Raw genomic sequence first — 27,613 nt, 5'->3', positions numbered from 1 at the left:
AGCGATTTATAACACTTTATTAGGAGCCTGTCATGTGCAAGTCACAGTACTAGGATCAGGGAATAAACTGATGACTGAACTAAACATGTTTTCTGCCCTCATGTTGCTCACAGACTAGTGGGGAAACAGGCAATAAACAAATTATAAAAAACAAATATATTTGTAGATTGCAATAACTGAAACAAAGGAAATAAGGTGCAGAGATAATAACAAGATTATATCAGTTTAAATACGGTGGTCAGGAAATTCTTTGTGAGGATGTGACTTTTAAGAGGAGGCAAGCTCTCTCTATTTACAGATTCTAGGACAAAAATACAGATTCCTCTATAGCTAAATTGGTACTAATATGCAACTGAAGACATATGTGATGGGTGAGCTAAATTATCAAAGGGGATCAGTATTATATAACAGACCCAGATGAATTGGGAGGACAGAATCTATGATCCTCAAAAGAATGTACTTATTTATACCCAAACTTAAAACAAAATGACATAAAAGATAACTTTACATTGTACTCTGTCTCTTTTCAGAAAGAATTTGTAAAGAATTCCTTTATTTATAGGAATTTAGCTTAAGGTCCTAAATCTAATATGTTTAGTCTAACACGATTATCTTTTAAAACAGCAAAAATACCATGGTGAGGAAGGCCTCACTTGTACAGATAGAATATAAAGAAATGTAGGTTATAAATAAAGTTATAACCAGAAAATCTTCCCTAATAAACCAATCATTTGTAAAATCAATCCCCAGTCTATTCGCACTATCATCTTTCCTTTCTTACTTTCAAGTAATTCTTCATTCCCTTATGGATTTTCAGGTGCTTTAAATATTTCTGTTCTAAACGTATTTCAAATAATAATAATAATAATAATAGTAAATCATTTTGCAAAGCCAAATTATAAACTTTGTAGAAGATGCAGAATTTTTTTCAAGTCCATGAAACTAATGTAGGAGAACCATCCAGTCACATACAAAGTGGTTGACAAATGAAGATCTACTGCGTCTGAGCAGTAAGAACTGCAGAAAATTGGTGGTGATGACTGAGTAGAGACTTCAATTAAAGCAGGAAAACTGATGCAGGCTCAGGAATTTTTTATTGCAAACAATGATGATCCTGCTGTGCAAATCAAAGATATACATCATGCAGAACGTCATACGTGTGCTCACACATATTTGACAGGAAACATACTCCCCAATCAATGTTTGGTTCATCTGTTTTTCTCGGAATTAGCATATAGTGACAAATACAACTTGAATTTTGTTAAACACAACATCATTATGTATTATGATAAGTTTTGTTTTTGTCCTTTTAAAAAGCCTTGCCACTCGCCACAACTTTAGGTTGATGTTTTAGTAAAATGGCATATTCTTGCCAACAATTAATCCAGATAACTGGTTTTCTTATTCATTCATTTTATGAAGTACCAAACTAAGAATAAAAATAAAGTTCTAGAAGAAAGTTTACTCACAGAGAAAGATCTTCACCAAGTCTGGGGCAGTATTATCCAATTTTTAAAAATACATGTAACGTGTATGTGAACATGAAAAGTTAGTAGCTATAGGTGGTGAGAATATGAACGCCTTTTATTCTCCTTTTTTCTGCTTATCTCAATTTTTCCATTATTTTCCTACAATGAGCATGTATTACCCGTGTAGTAGAAAAATTCTAAGAAAATTTATTTACAAAGAGAAAAATATTATAAATAGAGGCTCTGATATTTATCTGAATTCATGATCCTTTGTTGTCTTTTTATGATAGTGTATCCCTGAGGTTTATGACAAATACATGCAAAATATTCAACTAAAAAACATTTCAACCTAAAACATTCAGACAAAAAAAAAATTTCAGTGAAGACTATTTTCCCATTGTTATATTATTGTTCTTTATTTTAACTATGAAGACAGAAGTCAATTTTTAACCTAACTAAATATCTAAATCTCTGAACCAGAAATTGAATGGTTTGACACTTAATAATAATAACTATAATAATATCACAATGAAGAGCTACGGTTTATTAACCACAAACTATGTGCCAAGCACTATGTGCCAAGCACTATGTGTATAATGTGTAAATATAATTTAATTTTCTCTTTCTATAAGTGAAGGTCGCACAGCTGGGATTTATTTCCAGGTTTCTTTGTCTCAGAATCTATGTGCTTACAAGACAAAACAGACATCACAGCTACTGTAAAATCATCCTCTGATAGCTTTCAATTTTTGTGGTTTTGTAAAAGTGAATCACCATCTTAAGTGGCCCAATTAAGTGGGGGTAAAAAGAATAAGTCCCACCAATCCCAATTATTCTGACTTTTCCCTCCAAAAGAACTCAGTGAGGACACTTGGGTCTCTGGACAAGCATTTTTCCCTTGAAGGATAAAATGATGTATCCTATATAGACACACCTTTCCAATAGAAGTAGTGTAGCAGATAATGTCAGTGCTTCACCCGTTTTCTTTCTCATCCCTTAGCACCCCAAATCCTGATGTGCTTTCACCCTCAACAGTTAGTACATGCATCATTTTGCTGTCAACTACCCTTAAGCTGCTGTAGCTAACTTTTCCTTCACAAAAAAAGAGCTGAAAACAGTTAGGAATTTACATACTCCCTGGGGCAACTCTCAACCAATAACTGACTAAATGAGGCGTAAATACTCCAGCTCCCCTGCCCCCGATGGTGGAATACCTCTAGGTGTGACCTGCACTCTTTCTAGAACTCCTGTACAAGACTGAGGCAAATTTATCTTCTGTGGAGCTTTGCATGATATTATACTCTGCCTGGCTACTCTTTTTTCCCAAGTGGGCTTGTCCATTCTCTGATGGGTTCTTCATAAGAACTCTTCTAAAAAGTCACTTTAAAAAAAATATCCTTTCAAGATCTACTTCTTGGAAAACCAGTTTATTAGAACACCCAGTATGCTCTAATCATGTTCCACTTTGATTACAATACCAGCTGTAAGTACTTCTCAATATGGTACTTCTATATAGCCACTAGACACATAAAAATATTCTGTGGAAATGAACATTAATGGCACATAAGACCAAAAACTGAGCAGTAGAATCCTTGTGAAAAACCATGAGTGTGGAATATATTTTCAGAACAATGCTCTATAGGGTCAAAATTACACTAGAAGGCAAGAAATGTGAAAGAGACATGAGGCTGAAGAGAGACATAAGTTTCTCACTTAAAGAACATCCTCTAGATCTTGTTTTTCTTACCTCAATTATGTTTGGAGTGATACATCTTCTCTCATAAACCACTCAACTATTGAGAAGCTTATAAGATTCAATGAACTGGCTTCTAACATAACTTTCAATTTTGAAGAAGGGTATAAGAATTAGACCTCTGTATTCTCAATCTGCAGTGGATATGTGTTGGTTTTTGTGTGTGCATTTTGATTTTCCTTAGAAAACCCAATGCTTACTATCTTTAGTCCATCTGATTTGAATTGGGAGGACTGTACCTCTGGCTGCAGGACTGAGCGCAAGATTCAGATCTTGCCATTAGAAGCTAGTGTACCGTGGCCACCATGGTTGGTTAACTCTGGGAACTAAGACAACCCAATCAGAGACAACTAGACTCAGTTCTGGGACTGCTTTTGGAGGAGCTATTAAAGAGAGGATCTTTTGTCACTAGGGTTTCCTCAGACAGTGGGATATAGCTTGGTGCTTCTAGGCAACACTTCCACCACATGGAGAAAGTGTCTTTGAAAGTCAAAGCTAACACAAAAGAAGGAAACTTGGAATTCTTTACAGGTCTAGATTAAGTCACGCTTGATGCCAAAAAAATTTAAAAAAAAATCTCCTTGAACATTTCCATTAGTCAATACAGTCTCTTTTTGTCTTATGCCTGTTTGAGTAATTTTCCTGCTGCTCTCGTCCAAAAAAAGACTTTACAAATAGTGTCTGAATGCCTGGGTTCAAATCCTAGCTATGTTATTTTCTATCTGTGTGATCGAATTGTATGATATGGTAGATTCCTTCAGGATATTATATTTTATACTCTAGATATTTTGGAATCCTCAGAGCAACTAAACTATCAAAAAATAGTCACTCAAACATTTAAACTTTTTAATCAAAAGCCTTATCAAGTGTGTTTTGTGGCTATATTTCATGTTAACAAAATTTCTAATGGGAGAAAAATCAAGAAGTTTTATATGATTTCACAGTTACTAAGTAAACGTTGAGATTTTGTTTTCAGATTTGTTATGTCAGTACAAAATATGAATGTCATGAGCCTCTTGATTACCACTGGTAATGTGAGATATAGGGTCAGGGAGAATAAATGTAAAACATGTGTATTTTAATGAAAAGTTCCCATTTAGTCTGGGCACTTTTTATGAAGACACTAAATGAATTGCTTTAGATTTCGCACCGTCTCTCTTTTCTGAAGACATCCCAAATGGACAGTGGGTAGAAAGAACTAAAATCAACAAAAGATGAAATTTTTTTAGTAGTGAGCTTTAGTTTTAAATGCAAGTTAATTTTTCCAAGAGATACCATTCTGTATAAATGATAATACTAATACTAGTGCTAATATTAATAACAAAGCTATTATAATAGAATACTATTTATACAGTACAGAGCAGAGTGCAGTTTTTACACTTACCAGCTATATGTTATTGCACATTTATAACATAAATATTCTCATTTATAGGATAGGGCTTAACACTAGTATGTAAGTCACAGGATTAGAGTGAAGATTAAATGATATAATACATTTCATGTGTTTAACACACTGTCTAGAACACATTAAACAATGTATTTTTTGTGTTAATGACAAGTTAAAAAATAATTTAAGATTATTATGTTGCTGTTATCATTTCAAAAGCCAGATTCCTAGCTTATATTTATCTGTTTTCTATTCTCCTTTAAGAACTCCATATGACTAGGCATTTGACATAAATTGATTTATGAATCATAAATAAACTAAAATCAGATCTCCATACTGTGAACGAAATGGGTACACAAGCATGCACATATGTCTCTAGAAGTAAATTTCCTGCTTCTTCCTGTTTAATACACTGGGTGGTAAGGAGATAATGCCTCTGATCATAGCGGTCATGTTCATTTCCTCATCATGAGAGCAGGGATCTCTCAGGTGAGATATAACATGCTTTGCTGTAAAATACTTTTTTTTTTCAGCCTGGCTTATCATCTAGGGCCATTATGGTAGAGAGGAAAGGAATTAGACAACATTCTCCAAAGAGAAAAAAAATGCGTTGTAAGAAAGCTGAACGTTTATTTATGAATATTAATAACCATTAATTGAGTGCTTACTATATACCAGGATTGTGACAGATGGTGTCCATATGTCGAGTTAAATACTCAGCTGGAAGTTGTTAACAATCCTAATTACCTTTTTGGAATGGTACTCACGTTTAGACAGGTAATTTCTGCTAAATTATTACCTGCCAATTCTCTTCCACTTAGAGTTCCAGTACAGGCTAATTTACTGTGATCCACCCTCCAATTCTCTGAGTTGCCACCCATTCAGTTATTAGCACTAGTAGACTCCTTCTCCTTCTGTGGCTTTAGCATTCTATTTAGGCTCTACCTAGTTTGTCCACGATGATGATATTAGTGATGTAATATTCTCTGGCAGTTCATTTTAATTTAAAATAAGTGATCTATTTAAAGTGCAAAGTTAATATATTAATATATGAAGAATGCCATGCAGCAGGGGAGATCTTTGAAGGGTCTTCAGAATGGAGATTATTATTAAATCTCTTGAAACTCTGTCATTTAAAGGTTAAGTTAAAATACATGGTGCCATCATCATCCTAACTACAGGTATCAGCCATTTCTGGCAACATTTCCCTTTCAGCTCCAGTTCCTCCCCACTTCTTTTTTTTTTTTTTTTTAATCTTCACAAATATGGTGTCAAAATCCAGCTTGGATACAAATCTCAATAAAGAAAATCGATTTGAAGCAACTCTCTCATCCAAAGTTTCCTCAGACCATAGATGAGGCATTCAGGAACCATGTATTTCAAAAAACTTTGCAAAAGCCTTTTCTTATTTTGTTTCTATATTTTCCTGAAATGTGAGTCCTCACAGTTCTAAAATACTACTAGATCATAAAAGCAAAGTTTCTTTCTTCCTCCTTCCCTCCCTCCTGCTTTCTCTTTCCCTCTTTTTGTCTCTTTCTTTCTCTCCCCCCTTTCTCCCTTCCTTCCTTCCTTCCTTCCTCCCTCCCTCCCTCCCCACCTCCCTCCCTTCCTTCCTTCCTTCCTTCCTTTCCTTCTCTCTCTCTCTCTCTCTGTCTTTCTTTCTTTCTTGCCCCTCCCTCTGGTATTGTGCTTCTTAAATAAGCATTGCCATAAATAAGGACTTTCACTCCTTACTCTCTTGTCATTATGCTTTTACAGAGTGAGCATCCCATTAATTTTATCTGGAGGCAGAGAATACATTTGTTAACCCTCTGGCCTACTTCAACCTGAACTGGAAGTTAAATTAAAGCTCTTCACACTCCTGTACAAACTCTGCTTCAATTCTATACTTTTAGCCCATAAATAGAATTTTCATTACTAGTGCTATTTGAGAAAGCTTATATTTCTTCCCTGGATTTCTTAAATCTCATTATCCACAGCTTAAATCCATGCCATACCAAGTTTTTAACTAGAAACTGGTACAGAGAACCTGTTTCCTAAGATGCTTATATTTGGGATTATTCTTAACTTGAACCGCATTTCAGAAAATCCCGTCAGTGGCCATTTTTAATCGAAGAGAGGGAAGCAGAATAACAAAACCAGCAAGGAGTGCCTTTGTTAAATTTTCAGACTGTTCAGCTAGCTGCTTTCATTTCCTCAACTTGAAATATTCATACAAAGAGCTTGGAATATGAGATTGTCCTATGGGGATACAATATGGATAAATTCATGAGTTCTGTAGAAAAGCAATCTTACTGTTATGGAAAAAGGAAAATCTTTTTTTTTTTTTTTTCTGAGTGATCTAAACGTAGTCATGATCCTGTTCTACTGGTCAGTGTGTATACCAGGTTTCCCTTGGGGGAAAAATGTTTTCATGTGCGCGTATTTATCTGGTATTTGACACTTGACACTACAGTTGCTGCAGCCAATTGAAAAGCCACAGACGGTTTGGACGTAATAGCAGTGTTAGCAGAATAGTACTTGCATGTAGAGTAAAAGGACACAGGTGAGTTTTGTGTAAATGAGTGCAAATTACCTAACATCTCTGAGCCTCAGCTTTCTCTTTATAACTAGAGGTAACAATGGGTACGTAAAAGTCTTCTTGAAAGGATAAAATGAGGATATACTATGAGAATACATTCTGAAATATAAAGTTTGAACCAATAATAAAGCTTACTAAGTTGCCTTATTACCATGATCATCACATAGGAACCGGAAGGTTCTATCATCCAAAGAGTCCCTAAGACTTTATTGCTATTTTCTACTCCACAATGTGAGTAATCATTTGCACATGAAACATAAAACTGGAGCCCATAATTTCAAGGTGTGGTAGAGCTGAAAATGATACTGCACTTAGCAGTTAATTGACAGCTTCTCCATAATGTTTTATTTTTTTTATTTATTTATTTTTAAAAGGGTTATGCTGAGTTTGTGAATTTCTTTAATTTATTTATTTTTGGCTGTGTTGGGTCTTCGTTTCTGTGTAAGGGCTTTCTCTAGTTTGCGACAAGCGAGGGCCACTCTTCATCGCGGTGCGCGGGCCTCTCACTGTCGCGGCCTCTCTTGTTGGGAGCACAGGCTCCAGACGCGCGGGCTCAGTAGTTGTGGCTCACGGGCCTAGTTGCTCCGCAGCATGTGGGATCCTCCCAGACCAGGGCTCGAACCCGTGTCCCCTGCATTGGCAAGCAGATTCTCAACCACTGCGCCACCAGGGAAGCCCCTCCATAATGTTTTATTAATACATAATATTAACCCTAAATAAATACTTCACCAATGATATGAGTGCTATGTTACACTACAGCAGAGAAAATGATAATTTGGTTGAGGTAGGTTCTCGAGGCACATGTTCCTTCAGAATTATGTTCAGAATTATAACTCCTTAAGAATTATAGGGCTTGACCTTAGCTCTGCTCATAATCATAAACTTAAATATAAAGGAGACATTGTATATGGTTTTTTATATTTAATCATTCTATTATTAATATATCTAACATTTATTGAGCACATTATGTGCCAGGCACTGTGCTAAGTGCTTCATTGAAACCATATAATAATACCATGAGACACAGTACTATTGCTATTAACATTTTGTAGATGAGGAGATTGGGACTAGAATAGGTTGAGTAACATGCCCAGTATCACACAGTAAGCTTTAAAAGAAAAGTTTGGAGCTAAAGTCTGTCTTTCCATACTGACTGAGCTCTAAACCACCATGTTTTTCTGCTCCTGTGTGAGCTAACCAGCTACAACATGAGAATCACCTTTTTAGTCTGTATAATGTGTGCTTAGAAATATATTCTTCACCTAATGAACTAACATGTTTTATAATCAGTGGGTAGAGTTCCTTTTGTCCAAGGGCCAGAAGATGAAATTATAGAGTTTTTTTTTTAACATATTGAGATGCCTCCAAATTCCAGTAAAGGTTCTAGAGATGGGTTCCAAGGTCACCTGGAAAAAAGGAAGTAACTTCTTTTCCTTCAGCTCAGTTCCAACTTGGATTTGAAATCTTTCTCTCCTGCAATTGCCAGTTACTTAAAAAGTAAGAACTGTAGGTCTCCTGAGAAAGGTGGTGATAGACTGGAATGGAAAGGATGAACAGTCACTTGCAGAAGTATATATATTCTTCTTGGATGATTTTTAGAACCTTTAAATTAATTTAGTTTTGGAAACAGCAGTGTAAAAATCCAATTTTGGTTTTTGAAATAGAAAAAAAAAATGAAAGGAATGTTCAACACTGGATTCAGCATGTGTGTAAGATCAAAAGAGACCCAACTTGTAACCTAGGGTCCTGGTCTTTGAAAGTGGACCCTCTGCAGTGGTTCTTCAGGAGAATTTGGCAACACATATCAGAAACCTTAGCTTTTATATTCCTGTTATCCCAAAATTCTAATTTTTAAAAAATATGTTGAGGAAGTTCACATGGAGATGGGCAAAATATAGCCACAAGAATATGCATTACATCATTATTCATGACAACAAAAAATGAAAACAAAACGAAAGGAAACTAAATGTCCACCAGTAGGAGACTGGCTGAAAACATACATCTGAATACCCCACTGTCATTACAATTGAGGGTACAGAAAACTGTTTAATGACCCAGAGATACATTCATAGTGTACATTTAAAAAAACAATTTTAAAAGCATTTTACAGAAGAATATGCTGAAACAATTTGAGCAGCAAAATAAAGCAATATTGGATTATGACCCAAAGTATGAAATAAATATCTACTAATCAATACTCATATAAATAAAGGATTGGATAAATTAATAAATGGGAAGGGAGACCTGAAAAATCTCCCATGAGGAAGAATTCCAAATAAATTAACATAGATTAGAGGAGGTGAAGCATGACTCCCTACTCATTAGGTGTGGACAGCACATATTAACCTCCTTTCAAAGACTCAGATGTAAAGAGAGAAAAATGAGTACGTTTATGGTGGAGAACCCTGACAAAACTGCTTCTGCCAGGTGATGAAGGGCAGCATCGGTAGCCATAGATCATTGTGAGAGAGAGTAACCTTAATATGATGTGCGAAAATGGCACCTTACCTTTGTAGTCTTCTTACCCAAGACCCATAACCTCAGACTAATTATAAGAAAAATAGTAGACAAATTCTAATAGAGGGCCATCCTACAGTAAAACTGACCACCACTCCTCAAAACTGTCAGGGTCATCAAAAACAAGAAAAGTCTGAGACACTGTTACAGTCAAGAAGAGCCTAGGGAGACAAGAAAACTCAGTGTGGTACATTGGATGGAATCTTGGAATAAAAAAAAGGGCATCAGGTAAAAACCAAGGAAATTTGAGTAAATTATGGACTTCAGTTAATTAAAATGTATTCATGTTGGTTCATTAATTGTAACAAACGTACCATCTTAGTGTAAGATGTTAATAATAGGGGAAACTGTGTGTGGCATTATAGGGGATTTCACTATACCATCTGCTCAATTTTTGTGTTCTAAAACTGTTATTTCAAAAGTATTAATTTTGAAAAAAAAAAAGTACTGATGAAATGGGAGAAAAAGAAGCAAGAATCTTCTATTTCTAAGAGATACGAAGGGCCCCTTCAATAACAGTCTAACATTAGTTCTACCAAAGGAATTGAGAGTGACTGCCTCCAATCTCAATTTAACAAGGAGTAACCTGGGGAAAAGATAATCGGGAAAGCTCCCAGAATGACTATCCTTGAATCTTCCTTCACTGAAAGTTTGTAAGGAAAGAGCAGATCCCAGGAAAAATGTATGATCACATATTGTTACACCAATCCTATTTTCAGTAGCCTGCAAACTCCCTGGGGCCTTTATATCATATTTCCCCAGGGCCTAGCCTAGCATCTGCTGCCAGGAGAATTCCTTCTGACTAAGTGAAGGAATAAAGGAATTAATTATTGAATGAGGTATTTAATGCATATTTGCTAAGTTAATAGATACTGGAGCTTAATTTGCCAAATGAATAAATGAGGGAATGTCAATAATCCTTACAAAGATTAAACACATTATTTAGAAATGGTAAATCCATTGTTCTGAGCAAGTCCTTGAGGATTGTGTTAGCACAGAAATAGAATGCAGAAACCCCTTCTCTCCCTCCTGTGTATTCCTTTTTACTTCCTCAGCCAAAGCAGCACTGGCAATGACCACAATTAATAAAATTGTTATAATTTATTGATTGCCTATTATAAGCCAGGGACTCTGGTAGGGAAGTTTAATAGTATTTTCCAGTCCTTACATCAATCCTATTCTCTCTATCGTCTATCTATCTATCTATCTATCTATCTATCAATCTATCTATCTATCCATCTATCTATCTAGTTTTTATGTTTGTTTTACAGATAAGAAAACTGATCATAGCGACCCAGCTATTGACAGGGGATCTGAGAATTTAAACCCTGATCTCTTTGAATTCAAAGTCTATACTCTTTCCAGAACACAATGTTGCCTTGAAATGTTAGTAAATTTGCTGATAAATCTTTCAGCCCCAGGGTGAGTGTGTGTGTGACTGTGTTTTTGTTGAGGGGTTACTATCTTTCAATTTCTCAAAGATTGGCTTGAACATTTGTCATTTCTCAGATATGCATGGACATTACCATACTATTTTATGCCAAGCAATATAAGATCATGATAAAAAAGCAAAGCAGTTAGTGAGAACCTAATGAGTAAGCTTCAGTATACATTGTGGGGCAAAAGGGACAAGGTATGTTAGGAAAATAGTCTGCTCTCTATCCATTCAACTCAATGAGGAAAATAAAAAAGCTAAACTGCTTATTAAGCATTCAAATGGGACAATTTTAGGATATCTCTCTGACTTTTTTTTTAAACCAAGTGTTAAAAGTCTGAAAAATTTGAATGTACCTAGTTTGATTTTAAAATACTACTGTCATCCTGAGTGTCTTGAGCAACCTTTCTGTGGTATGGTCTGCAATGATGTCCATATGTGTAAAAAGAAAAGCAAAATCAAATAGCTGCTCTGTCATCTGAAAGTTCTGGAATAGATCAAAACATCTTGGTGAGACTTCAGATTTATTGCTTGACATTAATAGCCAAGCTGAGTATCTTTTTCTTCATAAATTAGAAAAAATAAATAAGATATACATGTATACATAAATATATAGTCCTCTGTGTGAAGGCTCCAGAACACATAGGAACATTTAGTGCAGTGACTAATTTTATTTACATTCCAGAGCATTGACAGCAAAGTTACTAAATTAAGATTCACACACAAAAAAGAAAAAAGTAAATATGTTTGGTTGTTTACAAGAGTGGTAGGAGAGTTATGGGGGATATCAGTTTAACTTCTTTACTAAGAGCAAAGGCCTATATTTTCTTGAGAGGAGACACACAGATCTATAAGTCAATCATACTACATTTGCATAGCACCTATCCAAGGAGTTCCTCAGGTATTTCACAATACAATTAATTTGCAGCTTAGATAATTAAGAGTCTGCCATGTTAAACAAATGAGACAAAGCTGAGAGTTGAAAGCTGTGATCATGTCAGCTCTGAAACTCCAACATAGAAAGTGATCATGTCAGCTCTGAAACTCCAACATAGAAAGTGAGTTACATGTCCCCAAAGTCATAGTAATTAAAGTTCAAGCAGGTATCTGAAGTTTTGTCTTAATTATTCTATACTCACATTAGCCTGTGGTGGTTTGAGATGGTTAAGGTCTATGAGTAAACACTCTAGCCAGCCTTCTATAGACTTCACTCTCTATACTCCCTGCCTGCATGATTGCAGCAGACTCCTAGGTTGATTGGCATGTTTTCTGTGCTCTCCCTAATCATCTACCCCAGATTTTTATAAATGGTAGATATTACCATCATCACATACAAACCAGTGGGGTGTATGCTCCACAATGGCCCTGATTGATTTTTAGAAACACTTTTTTCTTCTCATTCAAAACCAACTTGAATTTTGAAAAGGTTATCTTTTGAATTATTAAAAAAATTTAATGTATAAAATTGAACTTACTTTTTGGCTGAATTATTAGTAATTACAGAGAATCTAAATGGAGAATACATCCATAATTTCATTCCCCAAATAACATCTTTTTACCATTTTGCTGAAATGTTTCAAGCCTTTTCTAAGGAAAACATTTACAGAACTGAGGGCTAACTACATCTGCACATGGGGAATTAATTCATATATTAAAAGGATAATTTGATGTAAATATCAAACGGCTATGAGCATGAGTTTTGAAGTCAGAATCAGTGATATTTAGATTTGAATTCCAGATTTACAACTTATGTTTATCAAGTCATTTCATTTCTCTAAACTTCACCTCATTTACCTTCACAATTAGCCTTAAAAAATACCTGGGTTTTAGATATGTTGGATTAACTGGAACTAGATTTACCCTGCTGGGAACAATTAGAAAACTGGGCAAATATAATGGGAAACAAACCTGATTCCAGAGATGTAACAATGGGTAGCACAAAACTGTGATCCCTAAAGGAGGGGAAATGTATGAAGTAAGCCGTTGGTATCCCTGATTTTCGACCTACAGGCACTTTCCAGAACACGGAATCAGGAAGCAAACATAAATAGGACAAGACTGCATCCATGAGTTGAGGAGACACAGGTGACTGAAGTGGCTGGGATTGCAAAGCAAAGTATCAGAGAGGATGAGACTAGAAAAAGAAAGTGCTCCAAAAATCTTAAGAGTGTCACATGAGGCTGAGCAAAGAACAAATTTTAGAGCTCAAACAGGGCTAGAAGATGTTAGAGTTCCCCCAAGCCCGAGAAGAGAGACTTAGCAAACATTTAGAGCATTCAATTGGGAGATGCATCTTAGTAGTAAACAAGCCTTAGACTAACATCTACTCTGTATCTACCCAAGGAAGCTTAATAGTAAGCTACAGAAAGATGAGATTCATCATAACTTTACTTCTATCAATAAAATCCAATACTTGAAATAAATATACCACAATGTAGCATTCAATAACATAACATTTATCATGTCTCTAATTCAATCTAAATTACTAAACTAAAAAGCATAAAAAATAGGAATCATGATAAGAAGAAAAAACAGTCAACAGAAACAGATCCATAAATTACAGAGATTATAGAATTAGCTAACAAGGACATTCATACCATCAGTAGGGCTCCTGAATAATAGCTGGGGGTTACAGGTAAAGAAACTGCAAACCTCAGCCTTTAATTAAGAAAGAGTCTCTAGGGAAACCCAAAGACAACAGGAAAAACAAAAACAAAAACAATGGAGGAAATTTTAGCCTCTGACACCCCAACTACAGCAAACAGTAAACACAGCCTAACTCCTTACCAAATAAACATAAAACTTTACACCAAAATCTAGTGTAAAATCACTTCTTTTTACCTGTTACATCATATCTAGGTTTCAGCAACAACAAAAAATGTATAAAAGGCCCATTGACAAGTACAAATGCAGAGACAAAGCAAGCATTGGAACCAGACTCAAATATGGCAAATATTTTTAAAGTATCAGACTGGGAATTTAAAATTTCTAAGATTAATATGCTAAGGGCTCTAATGGAAAAAGCAGATAACATGTAAGAACAGATGATTAATGTAGCAGAAAAAAAGGAAATTCTAAGAAAGGGTCTGGGGGATGGTGGTGTGATGAATTGGGAGACTGGGATTGACATATATACACTAATATGTATAAAATGGATAACTAGTAAGAACCTGCTGTATAAAAAAATAAATAAAATTCTAAAATTCAAAAAAGAAAAAAGAAATGATAGACATAAAAACACTGTAATACAAGTGAGAATGCCTTTGATAGGCTCACCAGTGGGCTGAATGTGATGAAGGAAAGAGTAAGTGAACTAGAAGAAATATCAATAGAAACTTCCCAAACTAAAATATGAAGAGAGAAAAAAAGAGAAAGAAACAAACAACAACAACAAAAGAATGGAGTATCCAAGAACTGGGGGCAATTACAAACGGTGCAACAGATTTCTAATGGGAATACCAGAAGGAGAACAAAGGGAGAAATGAACAGAATAAATATTTGAAATAACAATGACTGGAAATCTTCCAGAATTAATGACAGCCACCAAACCATAGACCCAGGAATCTCAGAGAACAACAAGCAAGATAAATTCCAAAATAATCTACCCATTTAAGAGAAAGAATATTCCCAGGGATAAAGGGAATTATTTCCTAATTACTTAGGAAATATTTCCACAAATATTTAATGAAAACTAGTCAGTATTTCAGGAACTGTCGTAGGTCCTAAAAATAAAAAACTAAATAAGATGTGGCATTGACCTGTGTTATTTTTTCTTTTTTTGTTCCTCTTTCCTATTCACCTATCCACCTACTGATTTCCTTACTCCCTCCCTCCCTACTTTCCCTCCTTTCTCTTATTAACTAAAATATATAAACCTTAGTTTCATGACTGTATAGTTTATAGCATAAATAGTAGTCAGTAAGCAAAAATGTTTAGAAACATTGTTAATAAGAAAAAGAGCTCTGATTCTATTCCTCACTGAACCAATTAGCTTGTTTCAGTTTGGGGTTTATCCAACTTATTACAGAGAAGTGCAGTACCTCAGAAAGTGAATAAGTAGATTTAAAAGGATTTATATACAAAGCAATCCCAACATTTGGAAAAAAAAAAAATAACAAAACCAAGTGCTGAACAGCAATATTTTTATAAAGAGCTGTCAGAGAACATGATTTATAATTATCATTCAATAGTTTGTAAAATACTTGTCAATAAACCTGCAAATAGAGATTTATAATTTAAAAAATGGTTTGATTTTGTTCTTTTCAGATTGTTATTTATGCCTATCATGTAATTAATTGTCTAGGGAGTACGTTGTTTTTATGTTTGTTAATGTTGCAAATTTTAAAAAGTCAGTAAAGTATTTGGTAAATATCAAATTTTATAATGGACTAGAAAGCTTCTTCAGTATGTTTGCAATGTTTCAACTACAGTGCAACTTGTTTTCTGAAAACTATTGGCGAGCAAATATAAAAACTTTTTGTTAGTAGCTAAAATTTGTATAATATTTTCCAAAGTATACAAAGCATTTTCATACACATTCTGTTCATTTGAAGAAATGAGAACTAGATCTGCACTTCAGTTACACAGAATATATATTTCTTATACATGGCATTTTAACACTATCTTTTTGACCCTGTGGATGCTTTGGACTTTGCATTTTAACCCCTAGGCATTTCAATTCCATATTAATAATTTAATAAATATAATTTCAACATTAATTTTGTCAGGGTAAAATGTTTTTAAGCATACTCCATTAAATCAATTATTTCCTTGACAATTTTCTATGAGGTGCAATTAGTAATTCTCATCATTTTCCCATTCTTCCTTAATTTTATTTCATGTGCAGTAGTTCCTTTATGTATAAACTTAACAATGAATGTATACTTTATCATTCAGGTTTTTTTTTGTACATACAGATCGGATTTGCCATGTTTTTACATGTATTATCCACTCTCATCTTCAAAACAAACACAGGAAACAGGTATCATTATAACATTTTTTGGATGAGAATATGGAAATTCATAAAGCTTAAGACGCGTGTTTGCTGATGGTCAGACAACTCTTTTGAGAAAGTTGGGAGTTCAATCTGCCTCCTCTGACTTGGAGAGCAGTTATCTTAACCATTTAGTCAAAAGTTTCTAAGTTCAGAACTTCAAATCAGGTGGGACTAAATTTGAATCGCCCTCTCTTTCTTATCAGAAGCATGAAATTGAACAGGTTACTTGTACAATCTGAGCCTCATTTTCCTCATATATAATAAAAATATTATGTACCCTGCATAATTATGAGGATTATGTATGTCATATAAATTCTTAGTTATAAATGATTAACAAATGAAATTTATTTACATGAGATTCTTGAGAACCAGCCTCAATCCTTTTCAGTTATTTATTATATGAGTATTTTTTAAATTACAGAAATCCATATTTCCTGATGCCAGACATGATAGAATAAACTATTAACATTATTTTCAGATACTCTCTTTCATTGGTTTTCTTTTTAAAGAAATCAACTAATTGTCAAAGTATTTTGCTGACATTTTATATTTTTTGTATACTTTAATTTCTGAGAAAGCTTGAAAATGGTGAAAGTTCATCATGTCTTAATAGGCAGGCAAACAAATAAAAACGGACAAAGCCTCAATTTGTCACTTTTAAAAAAATAATTTAATCAGTTATTTATTGGACAAATACTATGGGACCAGTATTGTATAAAAATTAAATATGGTCTCTTAAATATATGAAAAATGGATAACCTGATAAATTTAAAGAGCTACAAGATTTCATATATAGAAAGGAACCTAAAAGATTTAGTAACCAGCATTATTTGGATTGCTCAGTATATTTACTTAATAACAAGTTGGAGACTTTTAAGGATGTTTGCCGTAGTTTGGAACGTAAGTCACTATTTCTGAATGTGAGGCCCACATTACAAATAGACTCTGGATTTGTAAGTAAGCCCTTAAATGTGGTAGTGAGAGTCAAGTCCTTTACTCTTCAAAGTATGTTCTGTAGACAAGAAGAATCACTATTACTTCGGAGCCTGTTAGATATGGAGCAATCAGACATCACCCCAGATCTACAGAATCTCAATTTAACTGTGCCCCCAGATAATTCATATGTATATCAGTGTTTTAAAATGGCAAATCTGATCTATCAGTTTGTTACTTCGTTCTGGTGTTTATGGGTGTAAAAATAAAATTTGAATATTGCCAAAAAGCAAAGACATGTTCTCAGTATTCCATGCAAAAATGCAGATATTTGGCTGGCTTCAAAGCTTTCCAAACCTACTGCTGATAAACAGTTATCTGAGTGAAATAAAATGCCTCCACTGCCAGGACAGGTTTGGCTCAATTCTAATTATCCACTATGAACAATGGCTTTTAATTAGTCTTATTTTGGACACTAGCAGTGCAGGTTTTTCATTTACAAGAGTCACTGATTAATTAAGCAAGGAGACACTCCAGGCAATATATTTCTGGATGTAGGATGAGATGGAGTGAAGGATACCTCGAAAGTTTAGTGACCTGCTCACCGTCTTATACAAGCTCACTTATTCCTTTGCAATGTGCTGCCTAAACGGGTTTCATTGTGCTCAAACTCAAGTAAATATCGGCTCATTTGGGGAAATTGCTGCCCCAATCACTTTCAGAGTATTAGGCATGTTTATTTAAAGTCCAATCAGAAAGTTCCACTTCTGCCTAGCATTTAAAGTCTATTTGCTAATTTACCTTAGAGCAGCGTTTGAATACCAAAATACTCGTTTGTTTTAATTAAAACAACCAGGAAAAAAAAAAAAAAACCAAAACCTTACTTTCCAAGGGCAAAGCATTCCAGTTTTATAGATGAATCCTTTGCAGCTTGAATAGTTTCAGGAAAATGCACTTCAATCTTTGGTTCATATTCCCCCATCACACCTGTTAAATACCAAAAGAGCTAGCAGCATTTCTAGAGAATAGAAGTTTTCTATGAAGCAAATGCTTTATTTACCAAAATCTGATTATTCTGTGGTTCAATTAACAATACTTTTCTATACTGTAATGAGTGACAGAGGGCAAGGAAACCTCATGATGCTATTTAAGGAATTAGTTTATTCCTCTCTCCCCTAAAAAAGAAATACCTAAGGTATATCAAAGTATCAGAATAGAGGCATTCCAAATTTCCCTATATTCCACAACAGCATCTTAAAAAGAATTATTTCCAATTAAGAACTGAATATACCCAACTTTAAAATGCTTCTGAGTTATCGAGCAAGTTTCTTCTCTAGAGATTTCTTGGATCTTTCACCCATTCACAGAAGTCATGGGCCAGATCTGCTTAGGAATAAAGAAGTTTTTAGCTAACACTGTGTAATAGATCTGATACAGCACCTCAATCCAAAATATCAGTACTTTTGCAGCAAAACCTTTGAAGTAAGTAGTTGGGATAAATAAAGACATAAATATTCTTATGTCGATTTATTAAGGTTTTACCGCTAAATGAGTTTACTGTACACTTATAAAAATTTATTTTAATAATTTAAAAATTTTCCAAAGGAATTGTGGATACGGGCTAAGATAAGACTAAGACAATAGTCTAAGGTATTGTAAATATGCTATCTACCAGAAGAGTTGGAAAAAGTAGAAATGTATCTCCAGGCTATCCTCATTAACTTGATTAATTTGATCAACAACAAACTGTTGTTTAAAATGTTTAAATTTCTTTAAAATATCTTTAAAAATGTTGAATTTCTTTTATTTTTACTTATATACCAAACATCAGAATAATACATTCCTAACATAAATGATTTATTGGTGGCCAGTACAAGTGCACAAAAAAGTGAAATTTACAAAATACATATAAAATGAAAATACCTCATTTTTAAGACCTTAATCATTCCAAACATTTAAAGAGGCTATGGTTGAGGAGGTCAAGAGTATTACTTCATTCAACTAAATTGGTAATCTTTATGTTTTCTCTTTCTTTGGCATCTGATACTTCTTGAGTGACTAATTTTAGAAGAGTTTTTTTTTTGTTTTTTTTTTTAATATTATGTATGATGCTTCTGGTCATTTTTTACCATAAATGTGTTGAAAAGAATAGAGGAGATGGAAGAATGAAGGAATTAAGAAGAGAAAAAGAGGGAACTAAGAGTAGATGGGGGAAGAAAGGAAAATATGGTAGCGTTTCTATACATATTATTGGCTCATGAGCTCTTGCAATCATGAAAAGAGTACTCACTGAAGGGGAGAAATTGGACTTATGAATAAATCTAGTGGTTGCTGAATTCTGAATTAAGACCGTGAAAATATATTTGAATGGTTAGTGATTATAAAAGCTCTGTCATAAGTACTCCCTGTAAGGAGCTAGTTCCATGATTCTTTAGCCGTCATTAACATTGTATTCCTGCTTTTCTTAAGCTCCTTAGAGAGGAGAAAAACTCTATGAAGTGTTACATTTCAAGTCCAGAATCTGATCACAAAATGCATCAACAGATTTTCCATCTTTACATTTCCCACTGTGAATATGTAATTAAAGAATCAACTAGAGGATTTTTCTACTTCAATGACTTCCTTAGGTTTTCTAACTCTCTAAATCTTGTACCAGCTATGGCTTGACTAAACTACAAAACTCATCAGAGACCAATCTGAATTATGTTCCTTGGAGGAATATAATTAGTATGAATCTTGTGTTTCATTTTTCTTTGGAATGCTCATAATTAATGTTGACTTGATTTACTTTCCTTGGATCTGAATCATTTACCTGCCTTGCCAACCAGGAAAATAAATGGTGAACAAAAGATACAAATACGGAAAAGAAAGAGGCATTAAAGAGAAGCTGTGTCCTATGTCCATTGAAAATATATTAATTCAATCAATAAGTTTGGCAGCACCCACACATGTCCACACACCTGCCTACTCTCCCAAACAAACATTGTTTTTTTAAACAAAATACTTCTTAAGCAAAGAAAAGATGATCTGTTCCAATGCCAGAGAAGAAATGGCACAGTATACCCGGAATCATCTATACTATGCTATGTGGATAAATTATATAGTTTTCTATTATTTTTTGTGATTTTCATCATACTGTGAATTAAACCTCGCCTCATAGATGATATGGCTCCACTGAACCACAGGGAAGCAGAAAGCTCTACAGATCTCCCCAGGCTTCAAGATCCACAGATAAAGTATATCACTAAGATAACTCATCATCTTACCATCAGTACGCTGCACTAATGGAGTGGGTGGTCCTTGAACACTTCGCTGGGCTTCTTTGTTTGTTATGTAGCAAGTGTAGTTGCCAACATCTGATGGCTCCACTTTGGCAATGTACAAGTTTCCTGTCTCTTGTGAGACAAACCGCCTGTTGTCCTCTTGGACATATAAGGGGTTATCATTGAAAGTCCACGCATAAGATAAACCTAGAAAACAGAAAAAATAAGTATTATCCTTACTGTATTCATTCTTACCTGAAAGTTCTGTGCCCTACTTCTCCATAAGTAGAATACAATTATACCCCTGTTTGTCCAGTTTGTGCCTGTTGTCCTGCTGTAATTGTCATATTCCCTTATAGTTAAATATATCCCAGTTTGGATGATACAGTCTCCCTATCCATCACTAGCTTTGTGTAATTAAGGATGTGATGATGGGATGTCAAGGGAATAAGTGAATGAACTTATTAAGAAAAGCTGTAAGATATAAAATACTAAGGACTCAAAATGCACACTGAATTTCTCCAGCAATGCTTGTGTTGAAGCAGTGTTTCTCAATTTGCAGTCAGAAGGATGCCCGCATTAATCATGTTTAGGTGTACTTGCTAAAAATTTAACTTCAAGATGCAAGTTCAAGGACTCTACCACTGATCTTGGAATTCATTCATTCCATCATTCAATCATTACATAATTTCTGAACACCTAGTTTGTGACCATTTTCGGACTTAGAATACAGCAAAGCAAAACCTATGCCGTATAAAGCTTGACCAGTTAAACTAGTTACAACTAGTTTGGATAATGTCAATGTGGGATGATATGTGCTTTGACAGAAGCATTGTAGGGAGCCCATAGAAGGAAGCTAGAATGATCTGTGGTCAGAAAAGTCTTCTGTAAAGAATTCCATGTTAGGGACTTCCCTGGCGGTCCAGTGGTTAGGACATTGCCTTCAAATGCAGGGGGTGTGGGTTCAATCCCTGGTCAGGAAGCTAAGATCCCACATGCCTTGCGGTCAAAGGACCAAAACATAAAAGCAGAAGCAATGTTGTAACAGTTTCAATAAAGACTTTAAAAATGGTCCATTCATCTGTCGATGGATGGCAGAAGGAGATCAACTCGGTGCTTTGTGTCCACCTAGAGGGGTGGGATAGGGTGGGTGGGAGGGAGACGCAAGAAGGAGGAGAAATGGGGATAAATGTATTTGTATAGCTGATTCACTTTGTTATACAGCAGAAACTAACACACCATTGTACAGCAATTATACTCCAATAAAGATGTTAAAAAAAAAATGGTGCACATTAAAAAAATCTTTAAAAAAAATATTTCCATGTTCAAACCAGAAGGGTGATTGGGAGCTATCCAAGCAGCAGATTAGCAGCTAGACATTGCTCAGAGAATAAAAACTTGAAGATGAACAAGAACATATCAGTTTTGCTGAACATCAATCAACCTATCTCTGGAAATCTTATATATAAATATGAATATAAATATATAGAGACATATATAATTGATATAATGAACATATTATAAAATGCACAGATCCTAAGTGTTCAGTCCAATTAGTTGTAACAGTCTAAACCCTATGAAACCACCAACCCAAAATAAAATATGGAACATTTCCATCTCTTCAGAAATTTTCTTATGTCTCTTCTGGTCAGTCTCTACCATTGTAACAACTACCTGATTTCTATCATCATAGATTATTTCTGCCAGTACTGGACTTTCGTAAAAATGGAATCAAACAGAATGTACAGTTTTTTTTCAATTTTTATTTTATATTGGAGTATAGTTGATTAACAATGTCATGTTAGTTTCAGGTGTGCAGCAAAGTGATTCAGTTATGCATATACATGTAGCTATTCTTTTTCAAATTCTTTTCCCATTTAGGTTATTACAGAGTATTGAGCAGAGCTCCCTGTGCTATACAGTAGGTCCTTGTTGGTTATCAATTTTAAATATAGTAGTGTGTACATGCCAGTCCCAAACTCCCAATGTACTGTTTTGTGTCTGGTTTCTTGAACGTATTTTAATGTTCCCCTATGTAGTTGTGAGTACCAGTACTTCTTTCCTTTTTATTGCTGAGTGGGATTGCAGTCTATGAATATACCACAATGTGTATGGCTGCTTTCTTCTTGAAAAACATATGAATTATTTCCATCTTGGGACCATTGTATATTAGGTTGAAATAAACATTCTTTTCTAAGACTATCTGTGGACATTTTCATTTTTCTTCGTTAAGTTCTTAGGAGTGAGCCATAGGATAGATGCATGTTTTACTTTATAAAAAACTACAGAAGAACTTTCCAAAGTTGTACCAGTTGATATCTCCATCAGCAATATATGAAAGTTATTCTAAATCTTTGCAAAAATTATGTGTTGTCATTTTTTATTTTAGCCAGATATCTTTGAGCAAAGGAAAATATTCTCATGGATTAAGGTTTTGTAAGTGTGGTGCTATATGAAGGTTAAAAATTATACGTATTGTGGAAACTAGGTAGAACTGGACTTATGTCTAGGAAAGTGGAAGAATATAACTGGTTCAAAAATGACCCCTCCCCCCTAATAAGTGGAAGGTATAGGTGCTAGGGGTGAAAAGAGGGATATACTAGTCATGGTTAAAATATCTTCACCTATAGATGAATTTGGACATCACACACTTAGAAATCACAGCTCATAGGAGAGCACGTGAAGCAACTAGGGGCCTCTTGTCCAGACAAAAGTTGCAGGTCATATCTGTCATCTGCACTTATATTAAAACTGGTGCAGAAGCAAGACATGGTAGAGACCAAAAAAAAAGGTCTAATTATTTCTGGTGTGATCTAGCAGTCTTCTCTAGATAGAAGCAGACCACCTGAAACATTCTTCACTAGTTGTACTGATTTAAAATTGTCTAAAGGATGAGGAAGCAATACAGATTGACAGCTATTCTGACCTTAAACCTGATCCATATAGAAAAACTTTTGAGAAAGTGGGAGTGTGGGAATTTTGCCATCTTTATCATCCCTTTCACCAAGAAAAAAAAACATAAAGCATTAACAATACACTTAGGGAACCAGATTATTAAAAGAATACAAGAAAGGAGGATAGGAAGGAGAAAGAAGAAAAGAGTGGGTGTACAAAAAAACAGACTAATAGTGAGGAGGAACTAAATCAAATCATCTATTATATATTAAATTATATATATTCTATATAATAGTATATTAAATTCTGACAACAATTCATAAATGATTTCAACAAAAATAAATTCATCTATACAGCCAGAACTCTGATATCATTCTCAGGAGTGAAGAAGATATAAGGGAAATATATGACAAGGGGGAAGAACAGCAACAAAAATGCCACTAAAGCATGAAATGTGCAAATGCACAAAGTGGCGTTAAACCTATAAAAGTAGTGTTCAGGAAGAAAAAAATTCAAGATGCATCATTATGTGAAAAGCATGTTGTAAATCAAGATGTTTAGTCTGATCCCATTAAGAGTTATGTATCTGTGTGTGAGAACTTGTGTGTATATGTATGTATGTGTGTGTTCATATAAATTATTAAATTAAGAAACCTAAGAATGTATATAGTGGTTTTCTCAGGGTAAGGAGAAGGAATACCATAGGTTTCTGCCATGTTTCTGCCGTATTAGAGTTTTTAATTACTATATAGTATTTGTATAAATGGGAAAAAGAAGCAACGGGATGAAAACTAGTATCAGGAAAGCTAAACACTAGAATGAAGCAGTGTTTTTACAACTTATAAGTTTCTATGACTTATAAAAAATATGATGGATAATATTTTTTATTCTTACTCTGAACCGTTAAGACTGGAGTATTATGTTTTATTCAGAGCACATTAGGAAGCTTGTTAACGTACAGATAGCTAATCCTACTCCTAGCAATTTGGTTTATTAATATCTGAGTAAAATACCATGGAATCTGTTTTCAACACCCTACAAATGTCTCGTGGTTGAACTGTAATATTATGTTCAGAGCACCCGTTATTGAGAGGGAATTAAAAATCTCAAGTATATCAAGAGAGAGAGAAACAAAACATAGCAAAGGCCAGAAGTTAGGACACCAAAGAAAGTGATAAGAACTTAGATATTGACCCTTGAGGGGGAAAATGGGGAAGAATAATTGAATTGTCTTCATAGGTCAAATTGCTGTCGTGTTCATAAAGGGCGAAATGAAGCCCTCTCCATTGATGTCCAGAAGGCAAAAGTAGGACTTGCGGCTGTTGAGGGTTACAGAATGCTGTTTGACTGTATTAAGATACAGTGAAGACCAGTCTAAACTTTAGAGCTATACCAGCAGAAGATATATGAGATAACAAGTTTTCTATCATGAGAGGTGACCAAGCAGAGAACGGATGAGCATTGCTTGAGGTGTTGCAAAAAAGATTTATTTTTGCAGTGGATGGGAGGTTAAACCTGTGTTTGTATGAATGGTCTACTCCACCCTCAACATTCCTTCGATTTTTCTAATACTGTATGCTTTTAGATCAACTATGCATAAATATAATTCGCTTTTTATTTTTTAAAATATGCTTTGACATTCTTGTCCTGTTTCCGGGTATTGAATCTTTGCTTTCTTTTTCAAGTCCCTACTGGAGTCTTCTGTCATTTCATGTGGTCTCTTGCGTCTAAGTTTCTTTACTGATGTCCTTTGCGGTCTCATTTCTGAGCCTGTTGCTTTGTCTTTACCAAAGGGATGCTCAAAGGGTTTTGTTTAAAACTGGAGAGCCATCTAGATAGCAAAATATTCTTCGGTATAAAGAGGAGGAAAAAATGTAGTTCAGATCTCCCTGTTGTCAGTGACTCCTCATCTTTCGAACCTTCCATGAAATAAAGACAAATCTTGAGCAAATTCCCAGGACTGTGTTCAGCTAGGGATCTTTCAACAATACCTCTGTGGGGAGAACAATAAGCTCTGGCTCTCCGAAATCCAAGGTAACCCCTTTCACTTTACAGAAATTACAGATTGCCGCTAGTGCCCAAGAAATCTCTGTATTCTTTACCCTATAATCTTGGGGCCAGAGACTGTAATTTTCACCTCTCCCTTGCTGAATTCATTTTTACCTTAGCTGCTAAAACTTTTCGATCTGTTCCTACATGTGGTGTATCCTTCTTCAATTATGGAATATTTTGAAGCTTCTCAAAGAGTGGTTCAGAAATAAGGAGGATTACCTAAGGAATAATTTTAAAAAAAACAACTAAGAAGCACTTTTATTTCATACCTGTTTCATCATTCCCACAATTTGATTTCTGAGGCTAATTGGCTATTGCTAATATGCCTGTCATATACATAGGGGAGGGTACTGGAGCTAGGGGTATAAAAGTAATTTCCCAAAATCATACTGTTAACATGTAGAGAGGGGTAGAATTTGAACCTAGATCCTTCTAATGTCAAACCCTTTGTTCTTTCCCTAATACCATCTTTCTTCTTTTCTGTGTATCTACAACTGATCCTCATTTTCTATGTCAGTATGCTCTTCCTGGCTATTCTTCCTTGCCTTCAGACTTCCAAAACCCCAGCTCTCTGCATACCTGAACCTACTCACATCTAGGACAATTGTTCCTCACCACGCATTCCCTCCCCTATCAGTACTGCCTGTCCTGGATTCAATTTCCTCAGAATGTTGTAGAATAAATGATTAACCCGCTATTCTAAATTACTCCAGTGTACTTATAGCTACTATTAGCAGGGAATAGAACACATTTGCAAAACCTGTAGTAAGTAATTCTTCTCTCCAAAAAGTCCTCTCTAGAGAAGAGATTTTAAAACTTCCGTGAGCATCAGAATCACCTGGAGGACTTGGTAAAACACCAGCTGCTGGGCTCCACTCTCTGAGTTTCTCATTCAGTTTGTCTGGGGTGGAGCCAGAGAATTTGCATTGCTAACAAATTCCCAGGGGGTGCTGACACTGGGCAAAGTCTGCTTTGAAAATAACTGCTATTAATGGTAAATCTCTGCGTGATCACAGTAGGAAGGATTTGATAGAAAGGTGGTCACCTTGTATATTTGCCTTTGGGCTGGAGAAAAGGATGTACATCAGTTCATAGATTCATGGAATGTCTGGGATGGGAGGGACCTGAGATTTCTTCCAGCCCAACCTCCTCATTTTACAGGCGAATAAGCAGAAAGGAAGATTGCAGTAGCTCTGAGACTAGAATCCAGGTGTCTTTTGTGCCCCTCTGTGAATTGTTGAAGATGTAAAGCTGCAAGCCCTTCCTGTCACTGTTATTTTTCATCCTGCCATGTTCCCTTCTCCCCATAGTCTGACTCTTCCAATTCATCCAAACAGCCAGCCTGCAGTGGGGGCTTTTATCTATTTTGTTCCATTATCAGCCACTGCCGTGCTTAATTTGTATATTTTTTTAATGGGGAAAGAAGAAAAATACCTTGCAAATTAGAAGCTTAAAATCCTTCCCATTTGGCTTTTCTTAATTAAATGTATAATTCATGAGCCACTTAAGTTGAAACCATTGAATTTTTAAATATTTTCTCCACCGTCTATGGCATTTATCTGTTATTGATGATTGTGATGTATTTTCCCTGTGATGATTCAGCAGGAACACTAGAACTGAATGATAACAGGTCCTCCCTGAACCATTGTCTGTAGTTTCACGTTGACACCATCCTCTACAATTATTATTAGAAATGGAAGATCTGCAGTAAGCAATTGAAGACTGTCTGCTGCTCTGTCAAGCATACAACAAATCCTGTATTCCCCAGAGCATGAATATGTTTTAACATCTTTTACAGCCCTATATCTTGTACTGTGATATTTAAAATACAAACACAAAAGTTATATGCAAGTATACCCATTATATGGGATGTAATTTTTATTAGAGGGGAAGCATCTCATGTGAAAGAGACTAGTAAAAATAAACACTGACACTGAGAACTTCTGTTGGCTCTGTAGAAAGGATCTCAAAATTGGTAGCATGTTTCTTGAGGCAGAAAATAAATGAGTAGAAAAAAGAATTTGAAGCAGAGTGCTCAGATTTAGTGGCTAAATCCCCCCTTTGGAATATTCCAGTATGAGTGTAATTTACTGCAAACATTGTGTAGTGCTACAGGGTAAAATGTGACTGGCTCTTAGGTGGTAAATCATGGTTATGCCAGCTCAGTGGTAAAGACCTAATCCAAGAAGAATAATTCCTATTCTGGGTTGAGGTCACTGATATCGGTGCTGAGCAAGTTTATGATGCAAGCCAGAAAACTGCCCCAACACCTTTATAATCACTCCTATTTGAGCTCCCATTTGTTCCATAATTACTGCTTGACCACCTAGAT

The 27,613-nt window shown here is 35.0% G+C and overlaps 1 protein-coding gene across 1 annotated transcript in view; it reads right to left on the bottom strand.

The window, feature by feature from the left end:
• Positions 1 to 27,613, bottom strand: part of CNTN6 (contactin 6) — a 266,480-nt gene that overhangs the window by 97,285 nt on the left and 141,582 nt on the right. The window contains exons 5-6 of the mRNA XM_082412474.1: positions 20,338 to 20,541; positions 17,956 to 18,058 (exon numbers count right to left, since the gene is read on the bottom strand). Coding sequence (XP_082268600.1) covers positions 17,956 to 18,058; positions 20,338 to 20,541 — 307 coding nt within the window. The remainder of the gene's footprint in view (positions 1 to 17,955; positions 18,059 to 20,337; positions 20,542 to 27,613) is intronic.

The sequence above is a fragment of the Balaenoptera physalus genome (genome assembly GCF_965194825.1).
Source record: "Balaenoptera physalus genome assembly, chromosome: 11".
Lineage (NCBI taxonomy): Eukaryota > Metazoa > Chordata > Mammalia > Artiodactyla > Balaenopteridae > Balaenoptera > Balaenoptera physalus.
The sequence above is the reverse complement of the archived record's forward strand: the minus strand, read 5'-3'. Positions and strand labels throughout refer to the sequence as shown.